This window comes from Paramisgurnus dabryanus, chromosome 4, assembly GCF_030506205.2.
Source record: "Paramisgurnus dabryanus chromosome 4, PD_genome_1.1, whole genome shotgun sequence".
Taxonomy (NCBI): Eukaryota; Metazoa; Chordata; class Actinopteri; order Cypriniformes; family Cobitidae; genus Paramisgurnus; species Paramisgurnus dabryanus.
In genome coordinates, this window is record NC_133340.1 from 18093230 (window position 1) to 18117892 (window position 24663).

At 37.9% G+C, this 24663-nt stretch overlaps 1 protein-coding gene across 1 annotated transcript in view; it reads left to right on the plus strand.

Annotated features, from left to right (window-relative positions):
- Positions 1-1776: 1776 nt before the first annotated feature.
- Positions 1777-24663, plus strand: part of LOC135752317 (uncharacterized) — a 35020-nt gene continuing 12133 nt past the window's right edge. Inside the window, exons 1-4 of the mRNA XM_065270801.2 lie at positions 1777-1989; positions 2085-2406; positions 21497-22564; positions 23923-23981. Of these exons, the coding sequence (XP_065126873.2) occupies positions 1834-1989; positions 2085-2406; positions 21497-22564; positions 23923-23981 (1605 nt within the window). The 5' untranslated portion in view covers positions 1777-1833. The remainder of the gene's footprint in view (positions 1990-2084; positions 2407-21496; positions 22565-23922; positions 23982-24663) is intronic.

Genomic DNA, 24663 nt, shown 5'->3' on the forward strand with positions numbered 1-24663 from the left:
AAATTGAACAGGTGTTCCTAATAATCCTTTAGGCGAGTGTATACTGGTTGTGATCCTGAAATGCTAGGTTTCAACAAGTCAGTTACATCTATGCATGCATGGTTTAAGAAAGCAGTCATCACAAAAATGACGAGAGCAGAAATATAGTTTCTGATTACAGTGCGGAGGAATTTCACTGCAACTGTTTATTGCACTTAACCACTATTTTTGATTTCATCTTCATACTGTAATACTTTACAAATTTATTTTACCCTTACATCTACAAAAAAAATAACATGCTTCTTGTAGATATCAATAACTCCACAATACTGTTAGCAAACAAGCTTGGGCTAGTTAACCCTGAAATGGTCTTCATTTTCTGTTTACACTACTGGCCCTTTGAAAGCATAATTGTAAGAAAAATAAAAAATTTCAATAATTTTATATTATAAAGTATTTGATTGACATTATATATACACGTGTAGTATGTTAAACCACGAAACTTATTAAAGGGACACAAGGCAGCATTTTTATGTTAATAAATCATCTTCGTAATTCGGTATATGGTTAAATGACTCATTATCGGACGAATGAAGACTCTCTCACCCGCCCCTACCATCTGTAGGAAGAATACCCCACTTGCAAGTTCGCTGTATCTGACCCGGTGTCCTTCAGTCTCGCAGGATCCTTCAGTCCTTCATTCTTGCAGGATCACTTTACGGCAAACAACACAGAGGCAGGCGAGCTAAACACGGCTAGCGATTGTTGCAAATGGCAGAGCCGGGGAAGAAGCAACGAAAACCCTTGACGGAAGGGAAACATAACTGGATTGGAAATAAGCTGATAAACTTGGTTCCGAGGGGGGAAGGACAAAAGTTCGTTTTTACGACAGTGTGTTTGAAAGCATTTACTTTCAGACACTAGGGGGAGCTCGTAGAGAAATATTACGCAGACTTGCCTGGTTTCCCTTTAACTGAAGACACAAGCAGAACAAGCAGCCTCTTGCCTCACACGCGATAAAGCGTTGTGCATCAGTAATAATGTTACATGTGGAAACACAGAACTCAGTCTTTCATTAAACAAAGCCTTGAGGCAAATCACTTTTGAGTGACTCAAGCGACTTGCACAACCCAGATCAGTTTAGTGAGTGACTCCTTAAAAAGATCCGGGTTGACCATCACTAGAACGAGCACGTAATCTCAATGCGATTCACTCACTCTGCTGCCCCTCCCCCAATCTGCCAGCAACACAGAACCACCTGTGCTTGCTACGCCCTGACGTCAAGTCTTCAAGCAACTTAGACTGGCACTGCCCGAACGTTTATTCTGGAGTTTATATCCTCTGTAGCCTAAACTGCTTCTTATGTTGTCCACAGATTTTACTGTGATTTCTCCTGCTTTTATTAATGTAGAGCTGCTTTGAAACAATTAAACCAAATTGAATTAATTAGCTTTTTTCTTGTTTGTGTTTTTTAAAGCCCATCTTAGTGATTTCTGTGTTTTATTACCCATTGGTGAATTTGAGCAATGCTGCTGAAAATATCATTGCTCATTGTAGTTCAGTTTTCAACTTATTTGTTATTTCTATTCCATAACTAACGCTGCGTGTTTTATTTGATAATTGTAACCTATATTTAGGGCTGCACTGCAGTAATAATACGTTTAGTGTTAAAATTGAAATGTATATATGTATTTATTATAATATACCAGTGTAAGTCTGACGATGTTGAGTGTCTTCTCTCTCCAGTACAGCAGGAGGCGCTCTGCAGCTCTTTAGTCCGCAGATAAACCCAAGAAAGAAAGAAAGAAAGAGCTCGCGTTTTTCTACAGAGTAGAAGAGTTTATTTTAGTGTTTATGATGAGAGATGAGATGTGCTGTAAATCAGTAGGAACTGATCTGTCCATGCTGGATATTGATGATTTCATCACAGAAATCTCTCAGCTGAAGAAAGAGGTGGCGTTACTGGAGACAAAGCTGAGGTTAAGAGGAGATGAAGGACTGAAGAGAGAGGTTTGTACAGCTTAAACATCCTTTACCTGAATCAGACAACATCAAATCATTTCTAATCTTACTCTGTGTGTGTTTGTTGTGAATCTTCCACACAGGACTCCGAGCTCAGTCTGACTTTACTCTGTTATACTGAGTCAAAGCCCACAGACGCTCAGGACACTACAGTGTGTGACAGTAATCAGGGCTTACAGGATGAGGAATCTACTGATCAAACCTCCACAGAGTCTCTGGATTCTGTCTGGAACGCTGGAGAACAGCAGCAGATCCTGCAGACCAAACTCAACATGTGTTCAGTCAAACTGGAGGACAGTGCAAACCAAACTGAGATTAAAACAGAGCACACAGAAATTAAAACTGAACCCACAGAAGATGAATATGAAGACAAACATAATGATGTTCATGATTTTATTCTGTCAGGTATGTCTCCCCATTAACTGTTGTATTTTTAGTCATAAATGTGTAACCAAAAGACAAAAAATTTAAAAGGGAATTATAAAATCTTACTGAGGTATATTTTCTTTAAAAAATAAAAGACACAAAAGTTGTTACCAAAAGTTAGGGATGGCTAACGATTAATCGCGGTTAATCTTATAAGTCCAGTAAAAATAGAGAGTGCTCATACGGACATATGAATAAAAGTAGATTCATGAGACCAAATACTGCTGGTTTGATCAACCCCAAACAAATAAAATCTCATTTTTGAACATCAAACACGGATACATTAGAGCCAGTGGAAAATTATAAGTGTCCGAGATCAGGCTGCACTTTAAAAAAATGATCTGTAAAAAAACGGAATATGTCCTGGCAGAAAATTAGTACTTTCTCTGTTATGTTCACAGACATTTCTTTTTATAAAAAAACTGAAAATTCTGTAGATTTGCAGAACATTGTCCGTAGCCTTTAGGGATACTTCAATCTGCCTATGAAACGCAACAATGATGCCAATCAACAACAAAGCTTCATGCCGCAATGCATGCTGGTTACCAGGATTGTAGAAAACTCTTTCTTAACATTTACTTTCACCATTGTTGAGATTTGTATCCAAAGTGTTGATGTCTCTCTGAAGCAAAAAAAAACACAACTGACACATTACAGCAATCTTTTCTTTATTCTTTATAAAGAATTTCAGTTCTTTATTCTTATTTTATCATTTCGTATTTAAAGGGGCGGTGAATTTATCGATTTCATTGTTTTATACTGTTGTCTGATGTCTACTTATGATGTTCGCGTGGTTTTTACATTCAAAAACATCAAAAGCAATAAGTAATAGGCTATTTTGTAACATGGATTAGTGGCTGTCTGGAGAAATGCTTCGTTTGAAGGGGCGGGCCGCACTGAAGACCTGGATGTAAACACCCACTGCTATGATTGGACAGCTTCATTACCCGTCAATACATGTGGGCAAATGTTTTAAAAACATTAATGTGTAAAAATAGCAGCCGAACGCATATATGTTTGAGCCACAATAGATTCTGGGTGCTAAAGATGATACACATAAATGACAATACGTAAAGTAGAAACAAAACTTTAACCTCGACGTGACTAAAGTACCGTATACAACACAGTAAGCGCGCATCAGAATCTAAACTGCGGCTGATAAATCCTTATCAATAACTTTGTATATTTCTTTTGTGCTTGTGAGGTTGCTCTTAGATACACGTAATGTTACATACCACAGTTATATGATAAAAAAAGCTTTGAGTGTTTGACCTTTCAAACGCAACTCACCTAAATTACCGTATACAACACAGTAAGCGGGCATCAGAATCTAAACAGTTCTTAACAGTTTATTAACAGAATTAACAGTTCTTTAATGAATGGAGTGGTACCTAGTAGTTTTAAACATGCAATTCTTCACCCCTTGTTGAAAAAACCTAATTTGGATCATACAGTTTATCACAATTATCGGCCAATTTCTAAATTGCCTTTTATTTCTAAAATTTTAGAGAAAGTGGTCTATTTACAGCTATATTCATTTTTAAATACTTGTGATATTCTAGATACATTCCAGTCGGGCTTTAGGACCTGTCATAGCACAGAATCGGCACTGCTCAAGGTTACTAATGATATATTACTATCGTTGGACTCTGGATCAAATGTTGTTCTGGTTTTATTGGACCTGAGCGCTGCTTTCGACACAATAGATCATGAAATTCTCCTCAGTCGTCTGGAGCATTGGGTTGGTGTGCGGGGTATAGCTCTTCAGTGGTTCGCTTCGTATTTGAAAGGTAGGACAGTTGCTGTGAACTTGGGAGATTTCTCTTCCACATCGTCCCCTTTGGTTTGTGGTGTCCCTCAGGGGTCGATATTGGGACCGTTGCTGTTTTCACTATATATGCTCCCTCTACGAAGTGTTTTTCGGAAGTATAGCATTTCATATCACTGCTATGCAGACGATCTCCAGTTTTACTTTCCTGTGAGCTTAGATAAAACCTGTTCTTTGGATAAAGCACAGGAATGTTACAGTGACATTAAACTCTGGTTATCTAGCAACTTTCTCCAATTAAACGAGAGTAAAACTGAGGTTCTGATCGTAGGCTCTCCCGTTTTATCTACCTATTCAGATCATTTGGGTTCTTTATCCCTAAAGACTGAGAATCATGTAAAGAGTTTAGGGGTAGTTATGGACTCATCGCTTAATTTTAAGAAACAGATTGGTGCTGTTGTCAGAGGAAGCTTTTTTAACCTGCGATCAATTGCTAAAGTAAAGAATTTTTTATCCAGTAGGGACCTAGAAATTGTGGTTCACTCTTTTATAACATCTAAGCTTGACTACTGCAATTCGCTATATATCGGTTTACCCCACACTCTGCTTGGCCGCTTACAGTTAGTGCAGAATGCAGCGGCAAGGCTTTTAACGGGGGTGAGAAAGAGAGATCATATTAGTCCTGTACTTCAATCTCTACACTGGCTTCCGGTCAAATTTAGGATTGATTTTAAAATTCTCTTGTTTGTTTACAAGGCATTGTCAGGGCTTGCCCCCCGGTATATTAGTGACCTTATAGTTCCCTACTCTCCTTTTAGAACTCTCAGGTCTTCAGATCAACTACTTTTAAAGGTACCTCGTTGTAATTTTAAAACAAAAGGAGATCGTGCTTTTTCCGTGGTAGGTCCAAAACTCTGGAATAGTCTCCCATTACATGTGAGGTCAGCTCCATCAGTTACAACTTTTAAGTCTTATTTAAAAACTTATTTATTTTCTTTAGCTTTTGAATGAAGTATGTTTGTTGTGTTGTATGATTTTAATGTTATTATTTTGTAAAGCACTTTGGGACAACGTCTGTTGTTTAAAAAAATGTGCTATATAAATAAAGTTGCTTGCTTGCTTGCTAAACTGCGGCTGATTAATCCTTATCAATAACTTTGTATATTTCTTTTGTGCTTGTGAGGTTGCTCTTAGATACACGTAATGTTACATACCACAGTTATATGATAAAAAAAGCTTTGTTGAGTGTTGGACCTTTCAAACGCAACTCACCTAAATTACCGTATACAACACAGTAAGCGGGCATCAGAATCTAAACTGCGGCTGATAAATCCTTCTTTATCAATAAGACTGTATATTTCTACCGTTAAATTACAGTCGTGTTGTTAAGTGGTGTATCTTTATTAATCGTTTAATGTTTTTTGTACATTAAAACAGTCAAACATACGTGTTTAGACACGGATGTTACAACAGACATATCAAGCGATCTCTTCTAACAAAGCAATAGTGAAACACAATAACTTAAATAAACTTACTGTGTACTGCTGTGTCATTTTTGTCAATGTTGAGACTCCGTTATCCAGCGTCTGTGTTCTTCCCATAGACCGTTCTTCCACAACCGAAAATGCGTTTCCATGGTTACTTCAGATCACCGCGTCAAAATAAAAGTCTCCCAGAAAAAATTTATTTAAAAGTCATTTTGGTTACATTTAGCAATCTTTAAAGACATGTTTACTGATTGAGACACACGTGTGTCACGCAAAGCTGTGGGCGGGGCTACAAAAGTGGTCCTTGTATTTGGCTATGGGCCGGTGCTTCAATTCTACTTTGACGTCATACTTTTCCGAATTCCACACTGGCTTGGTGCCAAAAACTGTTATATTTCAGTAGCACGGACGTTTTCAGTTCTGAAACTTGCAGGATGTTCATTTAAGTATGATGACCTCTTATATAACAAATTATCAAGTTAAAATTGAGTATTTGATTCACCACTCCTTTAAATGTTAGGCAGCATAACATAAAAGCAATCAAGCTTAGAAGACATCATAGATTTTTTCCTCCTTTAAGCAACAAACAAGTTGCAATTGCTAAAAGCAAAAAAACACTGTTGCAATTTTTTATTATTATTATTATTAATGTGATACATTTTGTGGTAAATATGCATTTGACTTACACGTCACGTCAGAAAGAAGATTTGTTTACTAAATCACATGTGTGGATGCTGGAAATAGTTGAACACTTGTATCTTGTTGTGACAGCAGTTGTTTAGAAGTTAAACATCATCCATGTTTAGAAAATAACTCTGCAAGCAATTTGTAATTTTAGGTTTCAAACAGAGATGGTGATAGAGAGGCAAAAGTGAAAGATTGCAGCAGGGGTTATTGCACCCATAATGCAACGTGTTATTTAAAAATCAGGTAAAACTCCTGTAAAACATAAATATGGAAAATTCCTTTATATTTATACAGTACTTTGTCCATTTTTTGAGGAAATTTTTTACAGTCTGTGGTCAGTGGGGTAAGTGTACACTGATACCCGTCTGGATCTCACGTCCAAATCTTTCTAAGCAAATGTTCAAATAGGCACTATCTTTACTAATCCACTGTAGATATTACACATATTCTTTCTTTACTAATCCACTGTAGATATTAAACATATTCTTTCTTTACTAATCCACTGTAGATATTACACATATTCTTGCCCGAACAAATTTTAAAACTACACTTTGTGACCAAGAAACGGTAATATTAAGAAAAGGCTATTTCGTCTATTGAGTTATTATGACATTCAAAACAAACAGTTGAAAGTTTACCTGTTATTCTGGTCTTCAAATCCATGACATAAGAAAGTAGTTGCTGTTTTCTAGTTTTCTTTTTCAACTTTGTGCTGTCAAACTGTTGTATAAAAGCAATATCGCTATCGTAAGCGTGTGATATTGCTCTATATCAAGCCTGCATCCTTGTGCCACTGGCCTAATCGTAGCCATGATGATATAGAGTGATATTGCTTTAAAAGTATACAAGTCTTCATATTCGAGTTATCTTTCAAAGATGCAGTCGTTCTAGCTTGTTATTATAAATCGCTATTATTCTACACTAAACAGTGAATTTTGCCTTGATATTTTGTTATAGAATAATGTATATATAATGTAATGTTTTAATGAAAACTCAATTTAGAAAAAAAGACATTTGATGTATTTTTTTCTGAAACTGTTCCAGCGTGAGTCTTCTGTCTCTGTGTGAATATAGAAAAAAATTATTTGTATAAATAAAAGTGAATAGAAAATGTAATTGTTTTATGTTTCTTTTAGATGTGAGGAGTGAATTATGTTCGGGTGGAGAAATAACGTCCTCCACATTAAAAGAACAGAAACTCTTCACCTGCACGAGATCTGAGATCAGCTTTACTACCTTCCAAGTGAAGGAACTTCATTCAGAAGAGCACAGAGAGAAAAAGCCGTTTCACTGTGAGCCATGTGGGAAGGATCTTTCTCCAGTAACGTCTCATATTAATGCTCACATGAGGACACACAGTGATAAAAAGTCTTACTACTGCACTGAATGTGGCTATTACTTTAGCAGCAAACAAAGTCTTGATGCTCACAAGAGAATTCACACAGGAGAAAAACCATACAAGTGTCCTCACTGTGAGATGAGATTCAGACACAAATCTTGTATGAAGAGACATGCGCTTATACACACCAATGAGAGACCGTATCAGTGCAGTGAATGTGACAAAACCTTTAGGGATTCAAGTAAATTAAAATCACACCAAAATATTCACTCTGAAGAGAAACGCTATCAATGTTCACACTGTGATAAATGTTTCTGTAAGAAAGCTCAGCTGAAACGCCATCAGAGAGTTCATACTGGAGAGAAACCTTACGTCTGTAGTATTTGTGGGAGGAGTTTTAATAAACATGACAATTTAGTGATACACCAGAGAACTCATACAGGTGAAAAACCTTACAAATGCTCTCAGTGTGAGAAGACATTTGCTCAGTCAGGTTCCTTAAAAGCCCATCTGAGAGTTCACACTGGAGAGAAACCTTACCACTGCTCAATCTGTGGAGAGAGATTCTCACATCATAGTGTCTTCAGACTTCATCTGAGAGATCACATTGGAGAGAAACCTCATTACTGTGATGTTTGTGGGAAGAGGTTCAGTCGACATGACAGCTTAGTGACACACCAGAGAACTCATACAGGTGAAAAACCTTACAAATGCTCTCAGTGTGGGAAGACGTTTAATCAGTCATGTAACTTAAAAGCCCATCAGAGAGTTCACACTGGAGAGAAACCTCATCAATGCAGTGTTTGTGGGAAAAGTTTCAGTCGACATGACAGTTTAGTGTCACATCAGAGAACTCATACAGGTGAAAAACCTTACAAATGCTCTCAGTGTGAGAAGACGTTTGCTCAGTCAGGTTCCTTAAAAGCCCATCAGAGAGTTCACTCTGGAGTGAAACCTCATCACTGTAATGTTTGTGAGAAAAGTTTCAGTCGACGTGAACATTTATTGAAACACCAAAGAACTCATACAGGTTAAAACGTATGAACGCTCTCAGTGTGAGAAGACGTTTGCAATGTCAAGTCACTTTAAAAGCCCATCAGAGAGTTCATACTGGAGAGAAACCTTAAGTCTGCTCAGTCTTATAATATCTCATAATATGACCCCTTCTGCGTCATATATTCAACCAGCACTGGGGATTTTGCTGTACACGGCATGCCGTGGATTATCTCTTATTTTACTTGTTAAACTTTTACATCTGTGGTCCATTTATGCATTCAGTGAAATTTGGAAATATTTTAATTTAAACAAAAGTATGAAAATTTCTAGATAATTCCTGGACAGGGATTAGACTAGTCCTAGACTAAAATAAATGTAAGAGCTTTCCAAGATGAAAAAATATTAGCACTGACATATTTTAAAATACATAAGTGCCCTTTGTTTTGCCTCAAAATGCATGCCAGTAATGTTTTTAGTAAGGCCCGTTGTTAAAAATAGTTAAATTTCCTAATTTAACTAAGGCCAAGTCCTGATTTAAGATAATCCCTGTCCGGGAAAACACCCCATAAACAGACAAAACCCCATACAAATTGTATTACGGTGCAGGTTAAAAACACCTTCTGCCTTATTATTTATTTAAGTTAGGCAAGGATATTCGGGCCTGCCTATTTTTGTCTGTAATAAGTACAATAATCACTCTACTCCATCTATCTGGCGATCTAGTGATAAATGATATTAACACAAGTTTTCAGATTCCTCCATAGGTCGTTTGTTACAGCTAAGGTTCTAATAGAAGCAAGCAGACTTTGTCTTTTATAAGTTTAATTAATACAATTTAGTGATTGTACTTTTATTTTTAAAAACTGATATTTGTACTCTTAAAACCCCAATTTAAAGGAGACAAGCTGCACACTGTCCAGTGGCGGAGCCAGAGGGCTATTTGGGGTGGCAATTGTCACCCCAGACGAAGTCCTTGCCACCCCTGTTGCCACCCCGCTGAAAACATTACTTTGTTTGATTTTTACGAACATTTCTCAAATCTCCCAGCGGACGTGAATGCATCCTACGCAGCACGCACAAGCGTGGTGTTGCTGCTATCTTTTCATTACGCTTGTTCGACTTCATGCGGCGCTGCAAGAACCGACTGCCGGATGATGTCAAAGTTCCGCGAGAGCGATTTAAAAGCAAACTCCTCCGTATGATTTCGTGAATCACTCTCGCGGTACTTTGACGTAATGCAGCTGTCTATTCTCGCGGCGCCGCATGACGTCGAACAAGCCTATTGGTTAAGCTGACACGCAGCTCCTTCGTACTCTAATATATAAAGCGCCAACATGCACATGATCAATGAAGAGCGTTTTGCTGGTATGTACGGCTTTTATTGGTATTAAATTAAACGAAGTTCTGTTTTAACGGGAAGTAAGGAAGACATTGCACTGTAGTGCTTAGCATTAATACTTCAATGAGCATTACTAGTCTTGTGAAACTGACTAATACTGTCACGCCTGCGTGAAGATGCTTAAAACAATAAAAAACTTGTCGTTAGCAAATGTTCAGCAACAATCGGGTAGGCTTATTCATATTGTCACGTGTAATGCAGCATATTGAACTTAATAAAACGACCGTGGATATAGAACAGGGTTGTAAACAGCGCGCTTTTCGCTGCCTCACACTTTTTAAACGTCAGTTTGGGTGACTTGGGTCTGAGAGGGTTGGATTATAATTTCACAAAGTCATCTGAAGCCATTCCATAGCTTAATGTGAGGGACAGAAGTCTATTTACATAAGTAAATTAAAGTTAACGGAAACTACCCTGCTGAAAAAACCAGCATCAAACCAGCATGGACCAGCATGGGAATTATGCTGGTCTATGCTGGTTAAGCTGGTGGTCACCAGCATACCAGCACCAAAACACAACATATGCTGGTATGACCAGCATGGGATGCTGGTGCTAATGCTGGTTTAGCTGGTGCTAATGCTGGTGCTGATGCTGGTTTGATGCTGGTTTAGCTGGTGTTCACTGGCAAACCAGCACCAAAACACAACATATGCTGGTCTTGCTGGTATGCTGGTTTTTTCAGCAGGGTAGTTCCCTCCTCCCTTAACATAACATGTCTAGATGTCTGTAAGCAATTTTCCTTGTGTTGTCAAATAGGCTAGACCTCAATATACTCAGATTTTGTCGTAGTGTATTATTTTAATATTTGTATAATTAGTAACGGTGTACTTATGGTAAATAATAACAAGCAAATTGTTCAAAATTTTGGTTTCTTCATGAGGTGTGTAACTATAGGGACGATATTACCAACTTCTTTATAAAGAAGCAAAATTCAGGTGCAGATCAGGTCCAAACAGATCCCAGTTGTTCTATTTTTGCTGTATACGTAATACATATATAATTGTGTACATTTTGGAAAATAAACAACTTTAATTTAATCTATATACAGTGTACTTGAACACTTTGTATATTGACCCCCCAAAATAATACCTCGCCACCCCTTTGCCACCCCTGTTTTAAAAGTCTAGCTCCGCCACTGACACTGTCAGGCACCAGAGGTCGCGTTCACTTTCTGTCAGACTCGTCAAAACATCATCCTTATGGACAAGTTGGCAAGTCCAAATTCAAGTGTTCAAACACTAAATTAATAAATGTATTATTTCAGTTATTTTACACCGCTGTCGGTGTATGAATGTGTGAGTGAATGGGTGAATGTGAGGCTAATTGTAAAGCGCTTTGGATGGCCATAGGTCTGTTAAAAGCGCTATATAAATGCAATCCATTTACCATCAGTCCATTTAAAAAACAAGCTAAGAGTCAAGATTGAACTCCTACTAAAACTAACACTGATCACCACAATAGTGATTTACAATTTTCAAGAGATGGTCATAAAGAGGATAAAGTTAAAGATTGCAGCTTTTAATTCTGCTTCAGTGTTACATTTAGATAATATACACCCAGTAGTGTTCATTTAACACTTGGGATTTTGCTGTGTAGCTCTGTGGAGGGATTTTGTAGACAAATGTGGGTTACTACATTTGAAGAGGTTTGTAGGCTCTATAATCCAAGGAACTGCCTGTCCCTTGGATTATTCTGTACCTGTTTTTGTCTGCCTGGTTTGCCTATGTTTGCCTATTGCTCTCCTGTGTATGACCTTTCGCCTGTTTCATTGGATTTATGTTTGTGGATTACCCTTCTAATAAAATCTACATTTGGATTCTCAACCCTTCGTGTCTTGGAGCAGTCTGTTACACCTTGGATACAAGGATGTGCAACATTTTTGTTATTGAGATTACTAGATTATGGTAATTTTGTCTGTAATTTGTAAGCAATGTGTTAACAACAAAAACACCACATATGTGCATGGTTTTCATTCTTTTACAATTTTTTTAAAATTAGGTTGTAATTGTTTTAAATGTGTATCGAATATTGGAATAATAGACTGAATTTACACTATAGACTACCCAGCTAGCAGAAAAAAGTTCTAAGAATGTTCCCTGAAAGTTCCCTAAAACGTTCTTGCCAATGTAAAAAGTGTCCAGTTTTCTTTAAGTTCTAATAACGTTTTTGTGTTGTCTGAACGTTCGAGGAATGTTACACTTTGGACAAAAAATTTCCGCTGTATAATTGGGACGCACAAACATCAAGAATCAGAGTATGAATCTCAACCATGGTGACAAATAAAATTGTTAAAAAAATCCTTATTTATCCATGCTGCAGTGCATGTTGGGAATCCTGAATGAGATTTGTAATTTGTTAATACCCAGCATGCATTGCAGCATGAAGATTTTCATTTAATTGTCATCATGGTTGAGATTCATACTCTGATTCTTGATGTTTGTGCTTCCCAATTATACAGCGGATATTTTTTGTCCAAAGTTTCTTAAACTCCTTAATGACAAACTGCTGTGAAAGTGCTGGATCTCATTTACATTTTTGACAGAAAATAAACTGATCAGTAAATTAATTAGGTGATGATCTTTACCATTATGTACCAAGCACCACAGAATAACACTATTAACTTTTCATAACAAATGTGGTGTATTAACAAAAAGTTAACACAACCAGGAAAAAAACTAGCAAGCAAAAAGTCAAGAGTCAAACTAAAACAAACACTAAACACAATAATGGTGACTATAAATGAAACAAAACATCATCTAAACCTAATAAGTGAATTGTGTTTTCTACAGCAATATATTTACTGAACATTCAAAAATTATGTTTTATAAAATAATAAAATGCAATGTTTCTCTATCATTTACATAACAATTAAACAAGTCAATATAATAAACAGTTGTTGTTTTAAACATTGTGTGAACATTAAAACATGACATTGTCATAAAGTTTAAAAATGGTAAAACGTAACATTCCTCTAACGTTCAGACAACACAGAAACTTTCTTAGAACTTAAAGAAAACTGGACACTTTTTACGTTGGCAGAGCATTTTTGCGCACCTTGGGAACTTTCAGGGAACGTTCTTAGAACTTTTTTCTGCTAGCTGGGTTGTGTCTGTTTGCAGAATTACTATTATTTATTTTTTATTTTTCAGTTTAAATTGATTTTTTTTTTATAAAGTTGTATTTATTTTATTAAAATTTATATTTACATTTACATTTATGTTCCAATGTAAAGTAATCCACTGTGAGGTGAGTGTTTTAGAACCCAAGTGCAGTTAGTAATAAACATAAAGGGGCGGTTTCGCGGACAGGGATTAGTCTAGTCCTAGACTAAAATAAATGTATAAGCTGTCCAAACTGAAAACAACTTGCACTGACATATCTTAAAATACATCAGTGCCCATTGTTTTGCCTCAAAATGCACACAAGTATTTTAGTAAGGCATGTTTGCTAAAACTAGTTATGTTTCCTAATTAAACTAAGGCCTAGTCTTGGTTTAAACTAATCCCTGTTCGGGAAACCACCCCAAAGAAACATAGACTTGAACAAGAACTAAACTTGACATGAACAAAACAATGGCATGGCATGGACTCTACCAAACAGAAGGGCATACAGTTTAACGAAGCTTGACAAAGACGATAGAAACATAAGTGCAATATATACAGACAAGAAACCAATCAGAACATGACACATCAAAGAATTACCTGTTTTATATATTTAATACTTCATTTCAGTGTTCAATTAATGATGATGTTAAGTCAAGAAATGTTGTGCATTCACTTATTATTAGTATGACATTTTAGCCCGAAAATGAAGAGGAATTTAGTGATGTCAGCCTTCCAAAACCCTCTAAAAACACATATTGGTCAATCTCTACTTAAAGGGGTCATATTATGAGATTTTTATTTTTAAAAAGTCTTTGGCGTTCCCAGAGTACATATGTGAAATTTTAGGTGAAAATAATATTTACTGTGTCATATTCTTGATTTGGTCATAATCATCTCTATTGTTTGTTTAGGTGATTTTTAATGTCAATATTGGCTTTCAGAGATTATGCACCCTTGATTTTCTTAAAAAAAAAATTCTGTAAAAATTTTTTCTCTTTAGGATTTTTTCATTTAAAGCTTGATTTTTTTGTCTTAATTTCCTTCCTTCAGCACTTGCTTAACTATTGTATCCACCACACCATAAAGGAACATCAACCATCTTATGAAGGAATGAAGTGTTGAGTGCCTTCTCTCTCCAGTACAGCAGGAGGCGCTCTGCAGCCCGCTGATAAACCCACTAAAGAAAGAAAGAGCGAGCTCACGTGTGATGTGTTTGTGTATCCTCAGTGTTTGTCTCTCTTGAGTGTTTTATTGAGTGTAAACAGAGTCTTGTCTCTGTGTATTTTAGTGTTGATGATGGATGTGATGTGCTGTAAATCAGTAGGAACTGATCTGTCCATGCTGGATATTGATGATTTCATCACAGAAATCTCTCAGCTGAAGAAAGAGGTGGCGTTACTGGAGACAAAGCTGAGGTTAAGAGGAGATGAAGGACTGAAGAGAGAGGTTTGTACAGCTTAAACATCCTTTACCTGAATCAGACAACATCAAATCATTTCTAATCTTACTCTGTGTGTGTTTGTTGTGAATCTTCCACACAGGACTCCGAGCTCAGTCTGACTTTACTCTGTTATACTGAGTCAAAGCCCACAGACGCTCAGGACACTACAGTGTGTGACAGTAATCAGGGCTTACAGGATGAGGAATCTACTGATCAAACCTCCACAGAGTCTCTGGATTCTGTCTGGAACGCTGGAGAACAGCAGCAGATCCTGCAGACCAAACTCAACATGTGTTCAGTCAAACTCATCGACAATGGAAACCAAATGCAGTTGAGAACAGAAGCCACAGAAGATGAATATTCATACAAACATAATGATGGTCATGATTTTATTCTGTCAGGTATGTCTCCTCATTAATTGTTGTTTTTTATTCATAAATATCATTGTTTTTTATAAGGGAGTTTAAGTCAAAAAATAACTAACCAAAATACAAAAAAATTAATGACCAAAATTTAAAAGGGGATTATGAAATCTTTCTGAGGCATATTTGCTTTAAAAACCCCACAAAAGTTGTTTATCTCATTTTAGAAGTGTAACCAGATTGCTAACGATTAATCGCGATTAATCTATAGCAGAATAAACTATTTGTTTACATCAAATATGTGTGTGAACTGTCTATTATAATTTTGTTGAGATAAATGCACACACCTGCATGTATATATTAAAAAACTTTTTAGGTAATATTATATGTAAATACTTTATATATAAATAGACTTCCTGTCTATGGCGCTGCGCATGCGGCGACTCGCAGCAGAATTTGTAAACACAGGTGCATGCATCTGGTGTTTTTGTTTATGTTTTAGTTGTGTGTTTGGCTGTTAAAGTCACAATTATACACGCAAATTGACTAGCTATCGTTTTGCGGTAAGTGAAGATGGAGTTGCCGGTAATAATCCTAACGTGGATTTTACTGCTTATCGCATGTCTTCACATAACACCTGTGAGATCTACCGCGAGGCTTCAGTATAGCCGCGAATTTCAGCTTCAGTTGCCTTATTTTGTTAGATACCCAGTGGATTTTATAAGATCACAACATCTTGTGAATGATGGTGGCTTTATGGAAGATGTTACCATGAACAATAATGGATTTAAAACACGGAAACTGCGGAAGAGAGGAAAGAAGGGCGGCGTGCGGCAAAGACTGAGGAAGCAGTGCCTTGGCAGGACTCTTTTGCCAACTATCGTAATGGCAAATGTTCAGTCTTTAACTGTGCATTCAAACTGCCACCCGCGAGAGCGTTAAAGTGGCCGGAAGTCATTAATTTCCAATGAGAGTCGACGGCGAGCTCCGGCGAGCAAGCGGCGCGGCGCGTGATGTACAGCGTGAGCGTCAAGGAGAGTTGAAATTTTAGTAAAAGGTTCTACGGTAGTTCTTGGAATACACAGGAAACAGTAGTGACATATACTTTGTGTGTTACAGTACTGAATATATAATAAAGAGATATCAGAAGTTATGGCTGGTTGTCGCGTCGTTCTCCAATACAAGGGCTGTCGTTGTGCCTATTAAACAATAGAACATGGTGTCAGAAGTGCAGAAATGCAACTTTTAAGTGAGTTATTGAAGTCGGGACGTTAGTTTCGTTTCAGTTTCAGTTTTGTCCTGTATGCCGAAGGGGGGCTGTCTGGACAAGTTCATGGCATTATCATGAATCAGTTTCAGGTTTCTCCGCCTGAGAAATTCACATTTAAAGCGGATGACTGGTTGAAATGGATAAAACGCTTAGAAAGATTTGAATTGCGTCAGGATTGGAGAGGCAGGCAGGCGAAAATCAGGTGAATGCTCTGATCTACGTGATGGGTGAGGAAGCAGAAGACATACCAAGATCCATGCATTTAAATCCCGAGGATGCGGCTGATTACGAAGTTGTGAAGCAAAGACTGAATGATCACTTTATCGTTTGCAGAAACTTGATTTTTGAGAGAGCTAAATTTAATCAGCGACAGCAAGCCGTGGGCGAGTCTGTGGATCACTTTATAAAATAACTGCATTGCTTTGCCGAACACTGTGGATACGGAGAGCTCCACGATGAGATGGTAAGAGATAGACTCATCGTCAAACGGCTGTCAGAACAATTACAACTAGACCCTGAATTGACACTTGAGAAAGCTGTTGTACGAGTTTGATAAAGTGAACAAGTAAAAAAACAACAAGAATTGCTCAAGTCCAACTTTTAAAGGGGAAATCGTAAACGGACAGTTGGACAGCGTGCAGGCTAAACAGAACAGCAATGTGAAATCAAAACAAGTGATGCACATTATGGACAATTTGCAAAGAAACCACCTCATGAAAAATATAAAAAGGGGATTCAGTGTTCCAGATGTGGAGACACAAGAGGCCATAACCTGCAGCTTTGCCCAGCAAGAGATGCAATATGCAACCAGTGTCATAAGAAGGGACATTATGCAAAAATGTGCAAGTCAAAGAAAGTGCACAAGGTAAATATTGGCACACTAACTGAGGATGCAGATGAAGACATTGCATTCCTAGGCTCAGTAACAACAAATGTGGCTAAAAGCCCATGGATGACTGAGATAAAAATTGACAATTTGGATGTAGTGTTCAAAATTGACACTAGAGCAGATGTTACAGTTGTTCCTGTGACATTGTACAACCAGGGCCAGTTCAACAAACTGAAACATGCTGGTAAAATTCTCCAGGGGCCAGGTGGAACATTACTGAATGTAAAAGGGAAATTTACAACCACCCTCAGTAAAAACAACAAATGCACAAAACAGGACATATATGTTGTTGATGGATTGTACATGTCATTGCTAGGCAGGCCAGCAGTCGCTTCACTTCAAATAGTAGCCAGGCTGGATGATATCAGCTTAAGCTCAAAAGAAAGAGTGGAGCAGGAGTTTCCAAAACTCTTCAGCGGCTTAGGCAAAATGGAGGGTGAGTACAGCATTGTGCTAAAGCCAGGGGCAAAACCTTTTTCTCTGTCAACACCTAGACGCATTTCCCTCCCTCTTTTACCAAAGGTGAAGGAAGAATTAACCCGGATGGAACAGCAGGGGGTAATTTCAACAGAGTGGTGTGCTCCCATAGTCGTGGTGCCGAAGCTGACAGGGAAAGTGAGAATCTGCACAGATCTCACTGAACTAAACAGATCAGTTATGAGGGAAAAACATCCTTTGCCTTCGGTGGAGCACACGTTGGGACAACTCGCTGGAGCTAAAGTGTTTTCCAAGCTCAACGCCAATGCTGGCTTTTGGCAGGTTCCACTTTCTAAGGAATCCTCTTTGCTTACCACCTTTATTACTCCATTTGGACGATACAGTTATAACCGTCTATGCTTTGGAATCTCTTCAGCACCTGAGCATTTCCAAAAACACATGTCCAGCATTCTTGAGGGTCTGGAAGGTGTCTTCTGTCAAATGGATGACGTGCTTGTCTGGGGGTCCACTCAAAATGAACATGACAAGAGGCTGCGAAGGACGCTCTCAAGACTTCAGGAAGAAAACACAACCACTCAGAGACTTATTGAGAAAGTACAATATGTGGGTCTGGGGGTCACCTCAGCAGGTGGCCTTTGAGGAAATCAAAGAGGAACTGACAAAACCTCCCGGTTTGGCGCTATATGATACAAACAAGGATACAGTGGTTTCTGCGGATGCCTCTTCATATGGGCTGGATGCTGTTCTCCTTCAGAAGCAAGCAGAGAATGTGTGGAAACCTGTAGTGTATGCTTCAGAGTCTCTCAGTGATACAGAGAAACAGTATGCGCAAATAGAGAAGGAGGCGCTGGCCTCCACATGGGCCTGTGAGAGGTTTGCAGAGTTTCTCATTGGGAAACATTTCCACATCGAGACTGATCATAAACCTCTAGTTCCTCTGCTTAGCTCAAAGAAATTGGATGAACTCCCTCCACGCATTCAGCGGCTTCGCCTGCGTTTGTTGAGATTTTCGTACACCATATCACATGTGGCGGGTAAAAACATTGCAACGGCAGATGTGTTGTCTAGAGCCCCCATAAGTAGTACAGCAGAAGGGCCCTTTGAGGAGGGCATCAATCTGTATGCTGATTCTGTCATGTCAAGTTTGCCAGCTACAGAAAAATGACTTAGAGAGATCCAGAAACATCAAGACGATGATTCCACACTCCTGCAGCTAAAGAAATCTTGTGTGTCAGGATGGCAGAGTAGATTCTCAATTGACAAAGTTTTTCAGCCTTACCTGTCTTTTGCAGGGGACCTTTCTGTGCAAAATGGACTTTTGTTGAATGGAATCAGAATTGTAATTCCAGCGTCACTCCAAGCCGAGATGCTACAGAAACTGCATGAGGGACATCTGCATGAGGGACTAAACAATCAGTTTGGTGGCCAGGTCTTAGTTAAGAGCTGACGAAAATGATTGAGAATTGTGACACGTGTGCACGAGAGAGAACTAACATCAGAGAACCGATGTTGCCTACTGATTTTCTGTCGAGGCCATGGTCCACAGTTGGAGCAGATATGTTTCAGAAAGACAGCAAGATGTACTTAGTCGTTGTGGACTACTTTTCTAGGTTCTTTGAGGTTGCAAAACTGACGTCGACAACTTCAGAGGCTGTGGTTGAACACTTTAAATCCATCTTTGCACGTCATGGAATCCCTGAGGTTGTGCGCTCCGACAATGGCCCACAGTTTGCTTCGGAGTGTTTTTCCGTGTATTTGAACTAGACTGGGGTTTCAGCCATGTGACGTCGAGGCCTTATTTTCCGCAAAGCAACGGACAGGCTGAGCGTGCGATGAGGACAATTAAAAATTTTTTTCAAAAAGGCAAGTGATCCCTACCTTGCACTTATGGCTTACAGTGCATCTTTTCTGGCTAATGGTTACAGTCCTGCTGAGCTCCTCATGGGAAGGAAGACAAGGACGCTGGTTCCTTTGATCCCTTCTCAGCTTAATCCAAAGTGTCCAGATGTGAAAAAGCTGGTAAATAAGGAGCTGATATACAAATGTAAACAGAAACAAAATTTTGACAGAACACACAAAGCACATAACATGACACACTTGGAGCCTGGGGAACATGTATGGGTTAAAGACATGTCAGAAAGGGGTACTGTGGTGTCTGGCACACCCAGATCTTATCTTATAGAGACACCAAGGGGTACACTTAGGAGAAACAGGTTTCAACTATCTCCAACTCGGACTGTTCCTGTGGCCTTTTATGATCTTCCTGACCTGACAGAGAGCCAGGCATCTCCACACTCTGCAGATTTAATGGTCACACCAGAAAGTCAGAAGGTTCGCCAGCTGATGGCACAAGCTGCCACAAGATATCCTACCAGGATTAGAGCACCTCCTGGGTATCTAAAGAACTTTGAATGTAGTTAGAGATACCCTGGATAAACACTGAGTGGCCAATGGGGCAGAATAATCCCCACACTCAGTTGAAGGTTTTGGGCAGTCTACCCCATCCTTCTAGTTATGGAAAAACAAATACAAAACACATTTTGCTGTGGTAAAACAAAAAGTTTTGTTCAAAATGTTCGGATTTGTTATTTGAACCATATTGTTTCAGAATGTTTATTGTCTATTGAAAAGATAAATATTTCTTCATTTCATGTTTATGTTGCACCCCTAAAGGATTAAAAGAAAAGTATTCTTATTTGGAAAGGGTGATGTAGTATTAGGTTCTTAATGGTAGTTTTGGTATACACAGGAAACGGTAGTGACATATACTGTGTGTGTTACGGTACTGAATATATAATAAAGAGATATCAGAAGTTATGGCTTGTTGTCACGTCGTCCTCCATTACAAAGGCTGTCGTTGTGCCTATTAAACAATAAAACAGAAATCAGCTCAACTTTATGGTAATAAGATATGACGCGGTTCGGCGGCAACCAATCGGAAGGCGGAAATGTTTGGCGGCAACCAATCGGAAGGCGGAACAAAACTGATGAACTGCAAGCAGTGGCGCAAAAAGTGGGTATGCATTATATGCGGTGCATAGGGGCGCAGCACTATGGGGGAGCCAAAGCAATGGTATAAAAAAGCGTTTTTTGTTTGTATTTTCTACATGTAGTTGCTGTTGTGCGTTTCTGAATCATCAATTTAACAAATATTTCTGTGATAGAAGATGAGAAGCACTTTTGTATGTTTGTCCTTTGTACATAAATTTACGTGAGAAATATTTAAGTGAACTTACTCTTGTAGGTGCTGTCTGCAAAGATGTCTCAAATATTTGTAATTCTGTGTATGCATGGTGATTGGCATTGTATATCAAGGAATGAAAAAGAGATTGTCTGCCATCGTATGATATCTGTGGAATTTTGGGCCGAGAGGCCATATATTCCTGAAAATAAACCGAACTTGAGTGATTTATGTACCCATTAATCGAGAGTGGTTGTTAACCTGCAACACGCCCTTTAAAACTACACTTTGTGACCAAGAAACTGTAATATTAAGAAAATGCTATTTCGTCTATTGAGTCTTTATGACATACAAAACGAACAGTTGAACGTTTACTTGTTATTCTGGTCTTCAAATCCATGGCAAAAGAAAGTAGTTCCTCACCAAAGAGGCTTTTAAAAACACTCAGTTGTTGTTTTCTAGTTTTCTTTTTCAACTTTGTGCTGTCAAACTGTTGTATAAAAGCAATAACGTTATCGTAAGCATGTGATATCGCTCTATATCAAGCCTGCATCCTTGTGCCACTGGCCTAGTCATAGCCATGATCATATAGAGCGATATTCCTTTAAAACTATACAAGTCTTCATAGTCGAGGTATCTTTTAAAGACGCTTGTCATTATGAATCGCTATTTTTCTGTGAAAAGAAAATTGTTTCATGTTTCTTTCAGATGTGAGGAGTGAATTATGTTTGGATGGAGAAAAAACGTCCTCAACATTAAAAGAACAGAAACTCTTTACCTGCACGAGATCTGAGATCAGCTTTACTACCTTACAAGAGAAGGAACTTCATTCAGAAGAGCACAGAGAGAAGAAGAAGCAGTTTCACTGTGAGCCATGTGGGAAGGATCTTTCTCCAGTAACGTCTCATATTAATGCTCACATGAGGACACACAGTGATAAAAAGTCTTACTACTGCACTGAATGTGGCTATTACTTTAGCAGCAAACAAAGTCTTGATGCTCACAAGAGAATTCACACAGGAGAAAAACCATACAAGTGTCCTCACTGTGAGATGAGATTCAGACACAGATCTTGTATAAAGAGACATGTGCTTATACACACCAATGAGAGACCGTATCAGTGCAGTGAATGTGACAAAACCTTTAGGGATTCAAGTAAATTAAAATCACACCAAAATATTCACTCTGAAGAGAAACGCCATCAATGTTCACACTGTGATAAAAGTTACTGTCAGAAATCTCATCTGATACGCCATCAGAGAGTTCATACTGGAGAAAAACCTTACGTCTGTAGTGTTTGTGTCAAGCGTTTTAATAAACATGACAGCTTAGTGACACACGAGAGAACTCATACAGGTGAAAAACCTTACAAATGCTCTCAGTGTGAGAAGACATTTGCTCAGTCAGGTTCCTTAAAAGCTCATAAGAGAATTCACACAGGAGAAAAACCATTTGAGTGTCCTCACTGTGAGATGAGATTCAGACAAAAATCTTGTATAAAGAGACATGTGCTTATACACACCAATGAGAGGCCGTATCAGTGCAGTGAATGTGACAAAACCTTTAGGGATTCAAGTAAATTAAAATCACACCTGAATATTCACTCTGGAGAGAATCTCTTTCAATGTTCACACTGTGATAAAAGTTACTGTTTTAAATATCAGCTGATACACCATCAGAGAGTTCACACTGGAGAGAAACCTCATCACTGTAATGTTTGTGAGAAAAGGTTCAGTCGACGTGAATATTTAGTGTATCACCAAAGAACTCATATAGGTTAAAAACGTTCTCAGTGTGAGAAGACGTTTGCTCAGTCACTTAAAAGCCCATCAGAGAGTTCACACTGGAGAGAAACCTCATGTCTGCTCAGTCTTATTATATCTCATAATATGACCTCTTCTGCGTCATATATACAACCGGCACTGGGGATTTTGCTGTACACTGCATGCCGTGAGTTATCCCTTGCTTAACATGTTAAACTTTTATATTTGTGGCCCATTAATGCATTCAGTGATATTTGGAAATATTTTAATTTAAACAAAAGTATGAACATTTCTAGATAAGGGGGCATGTTCCTGGACAGGGATTAGACTAGTCCTAGACTAAAATAAATGTAAGAGCTTTCCAAGCTGACAAAAAATTTGCACTGACATATTTTAAGATACATCGTTGCCCTTTGTTTTGCCTCAAAATGCAAACAAGTAATTTCATTTCTTTTTATTTATTTATTTGAGCATCTAATTACATAAAAATCAACATAATAACAAATTTCATTACAATACAAGTAAGGGAGAAAAATCTAGAAATGATGCTTAAAAGGGGAAGGTAGAAGCTTAAGCTTATTAACACCTACCCCTTTTACACCATTGAGCCGCAATTACATTTATTATACCAATAAGACAGTCATCACATGTTTATGCTATCCTGTTCCAGTGACTGTACAATCAACAATATTTACTCACAACCCTTCTATTAAGACACGAAAATAAACCTCTTCAATAAGTACAAGACAGAGGGAGAAAAAACATTGCCTGTAACAATTAGTCACCAATCTTTTAATTTGATCTTTTGTTCCTTATTGTTAAAGATTCAAGGTCATTTTTAACAATTATTCTGAACTATAATAGATTAATTATATTATCTTTATTAACTTACATTCTCTTTTTTAGTTTACCAGTCTCAAAAATACAACATAAATACATAGCTCTATAGCGTATTCCACTTCCACCCTAAGGCCATTCCGTCCTATACTTGGACAATATTACTTGTTTATACTTCGCTTTGAATTGATGAATGGATGGGCACTGCTTAAGTTGGGCACTCAGGGTATTCCAGAGTCTGGCACCACACACAGACACACACATACTTTTCCTCGTCGTTCTAGATTTGAGAAGCCAAATCTAGATTGTACAGTTTTAAGTAATTATCGACCAATATCAAAATTACCCTTTTTAACAAAAGTTTTAGAGAAAATTGTCCTCAACTTACTCCATATTTAGAGGAAAATTCTGTTATAGACATGTTTCAGTCAGGTTTTAGATCATTTCATAGCACAGAAACCGCCCTTCTTAAAGTTTTTATTGATATTTTATTAGGAGTAGATTCCGGAAAGCCAGTTATTCTTATTTTTTTAGATCTTACAGCTGCTTTCGATACCATCGATCATGACATTTTATTGAGTCGTCTCAAGGATGTTGGTATCAAAGGCATTGCTCTTGATTGGTTTAAATCTTATTTGGAAGACCGGTCGTTCTCGATTTCCATCAGTAATCTGCGCTCTTCGTCGGCTAAATTACGCTGTGGTGTGCCTCAGGGTTCTATTCTTGGGCCCATTTTATTTTCATTATATATGTGCCCTTTAGGTATTATTTTTCGTAAATACGGCATTACGTATCATTTGTATGCAGATGATACACAGCTATATATCCCAGTTCAATTAAATGCCTCAAAATCCTTGGATGTGCTCGTTCAGTGTTTAGGTGAGATTAAGGCTTGGTTGGAAACAGTGGCGAACCGTGGGTACTTCAGCTGGGCCTTCAAAATATGCAATGAAGTGCAAATGCCTCTCCATCCATAATACTAGGCTATTCGTATTTCGTTAAATCATACAGTGAACGTGTAAAAATTCTGAGCACGCAAAGTTGAATTACAGAATGGGCATTGTCTGCCTTTAAATGCAGTTTTAAAGTTTAAAATTACTTTAATCTAACTGATAAACACAAATACAGACTCTGCTGCTCTGTAATGACAGGGGCTCTGTAAATTTGCATTTAACAAGCTTAAATTATGTTCTTTAATTTATTTTTTATTTTTTGGAAATATATATTTAGCTGTAGGATACCTTGTTAGTCTTTTTCATAAGGGGAAATATAGCA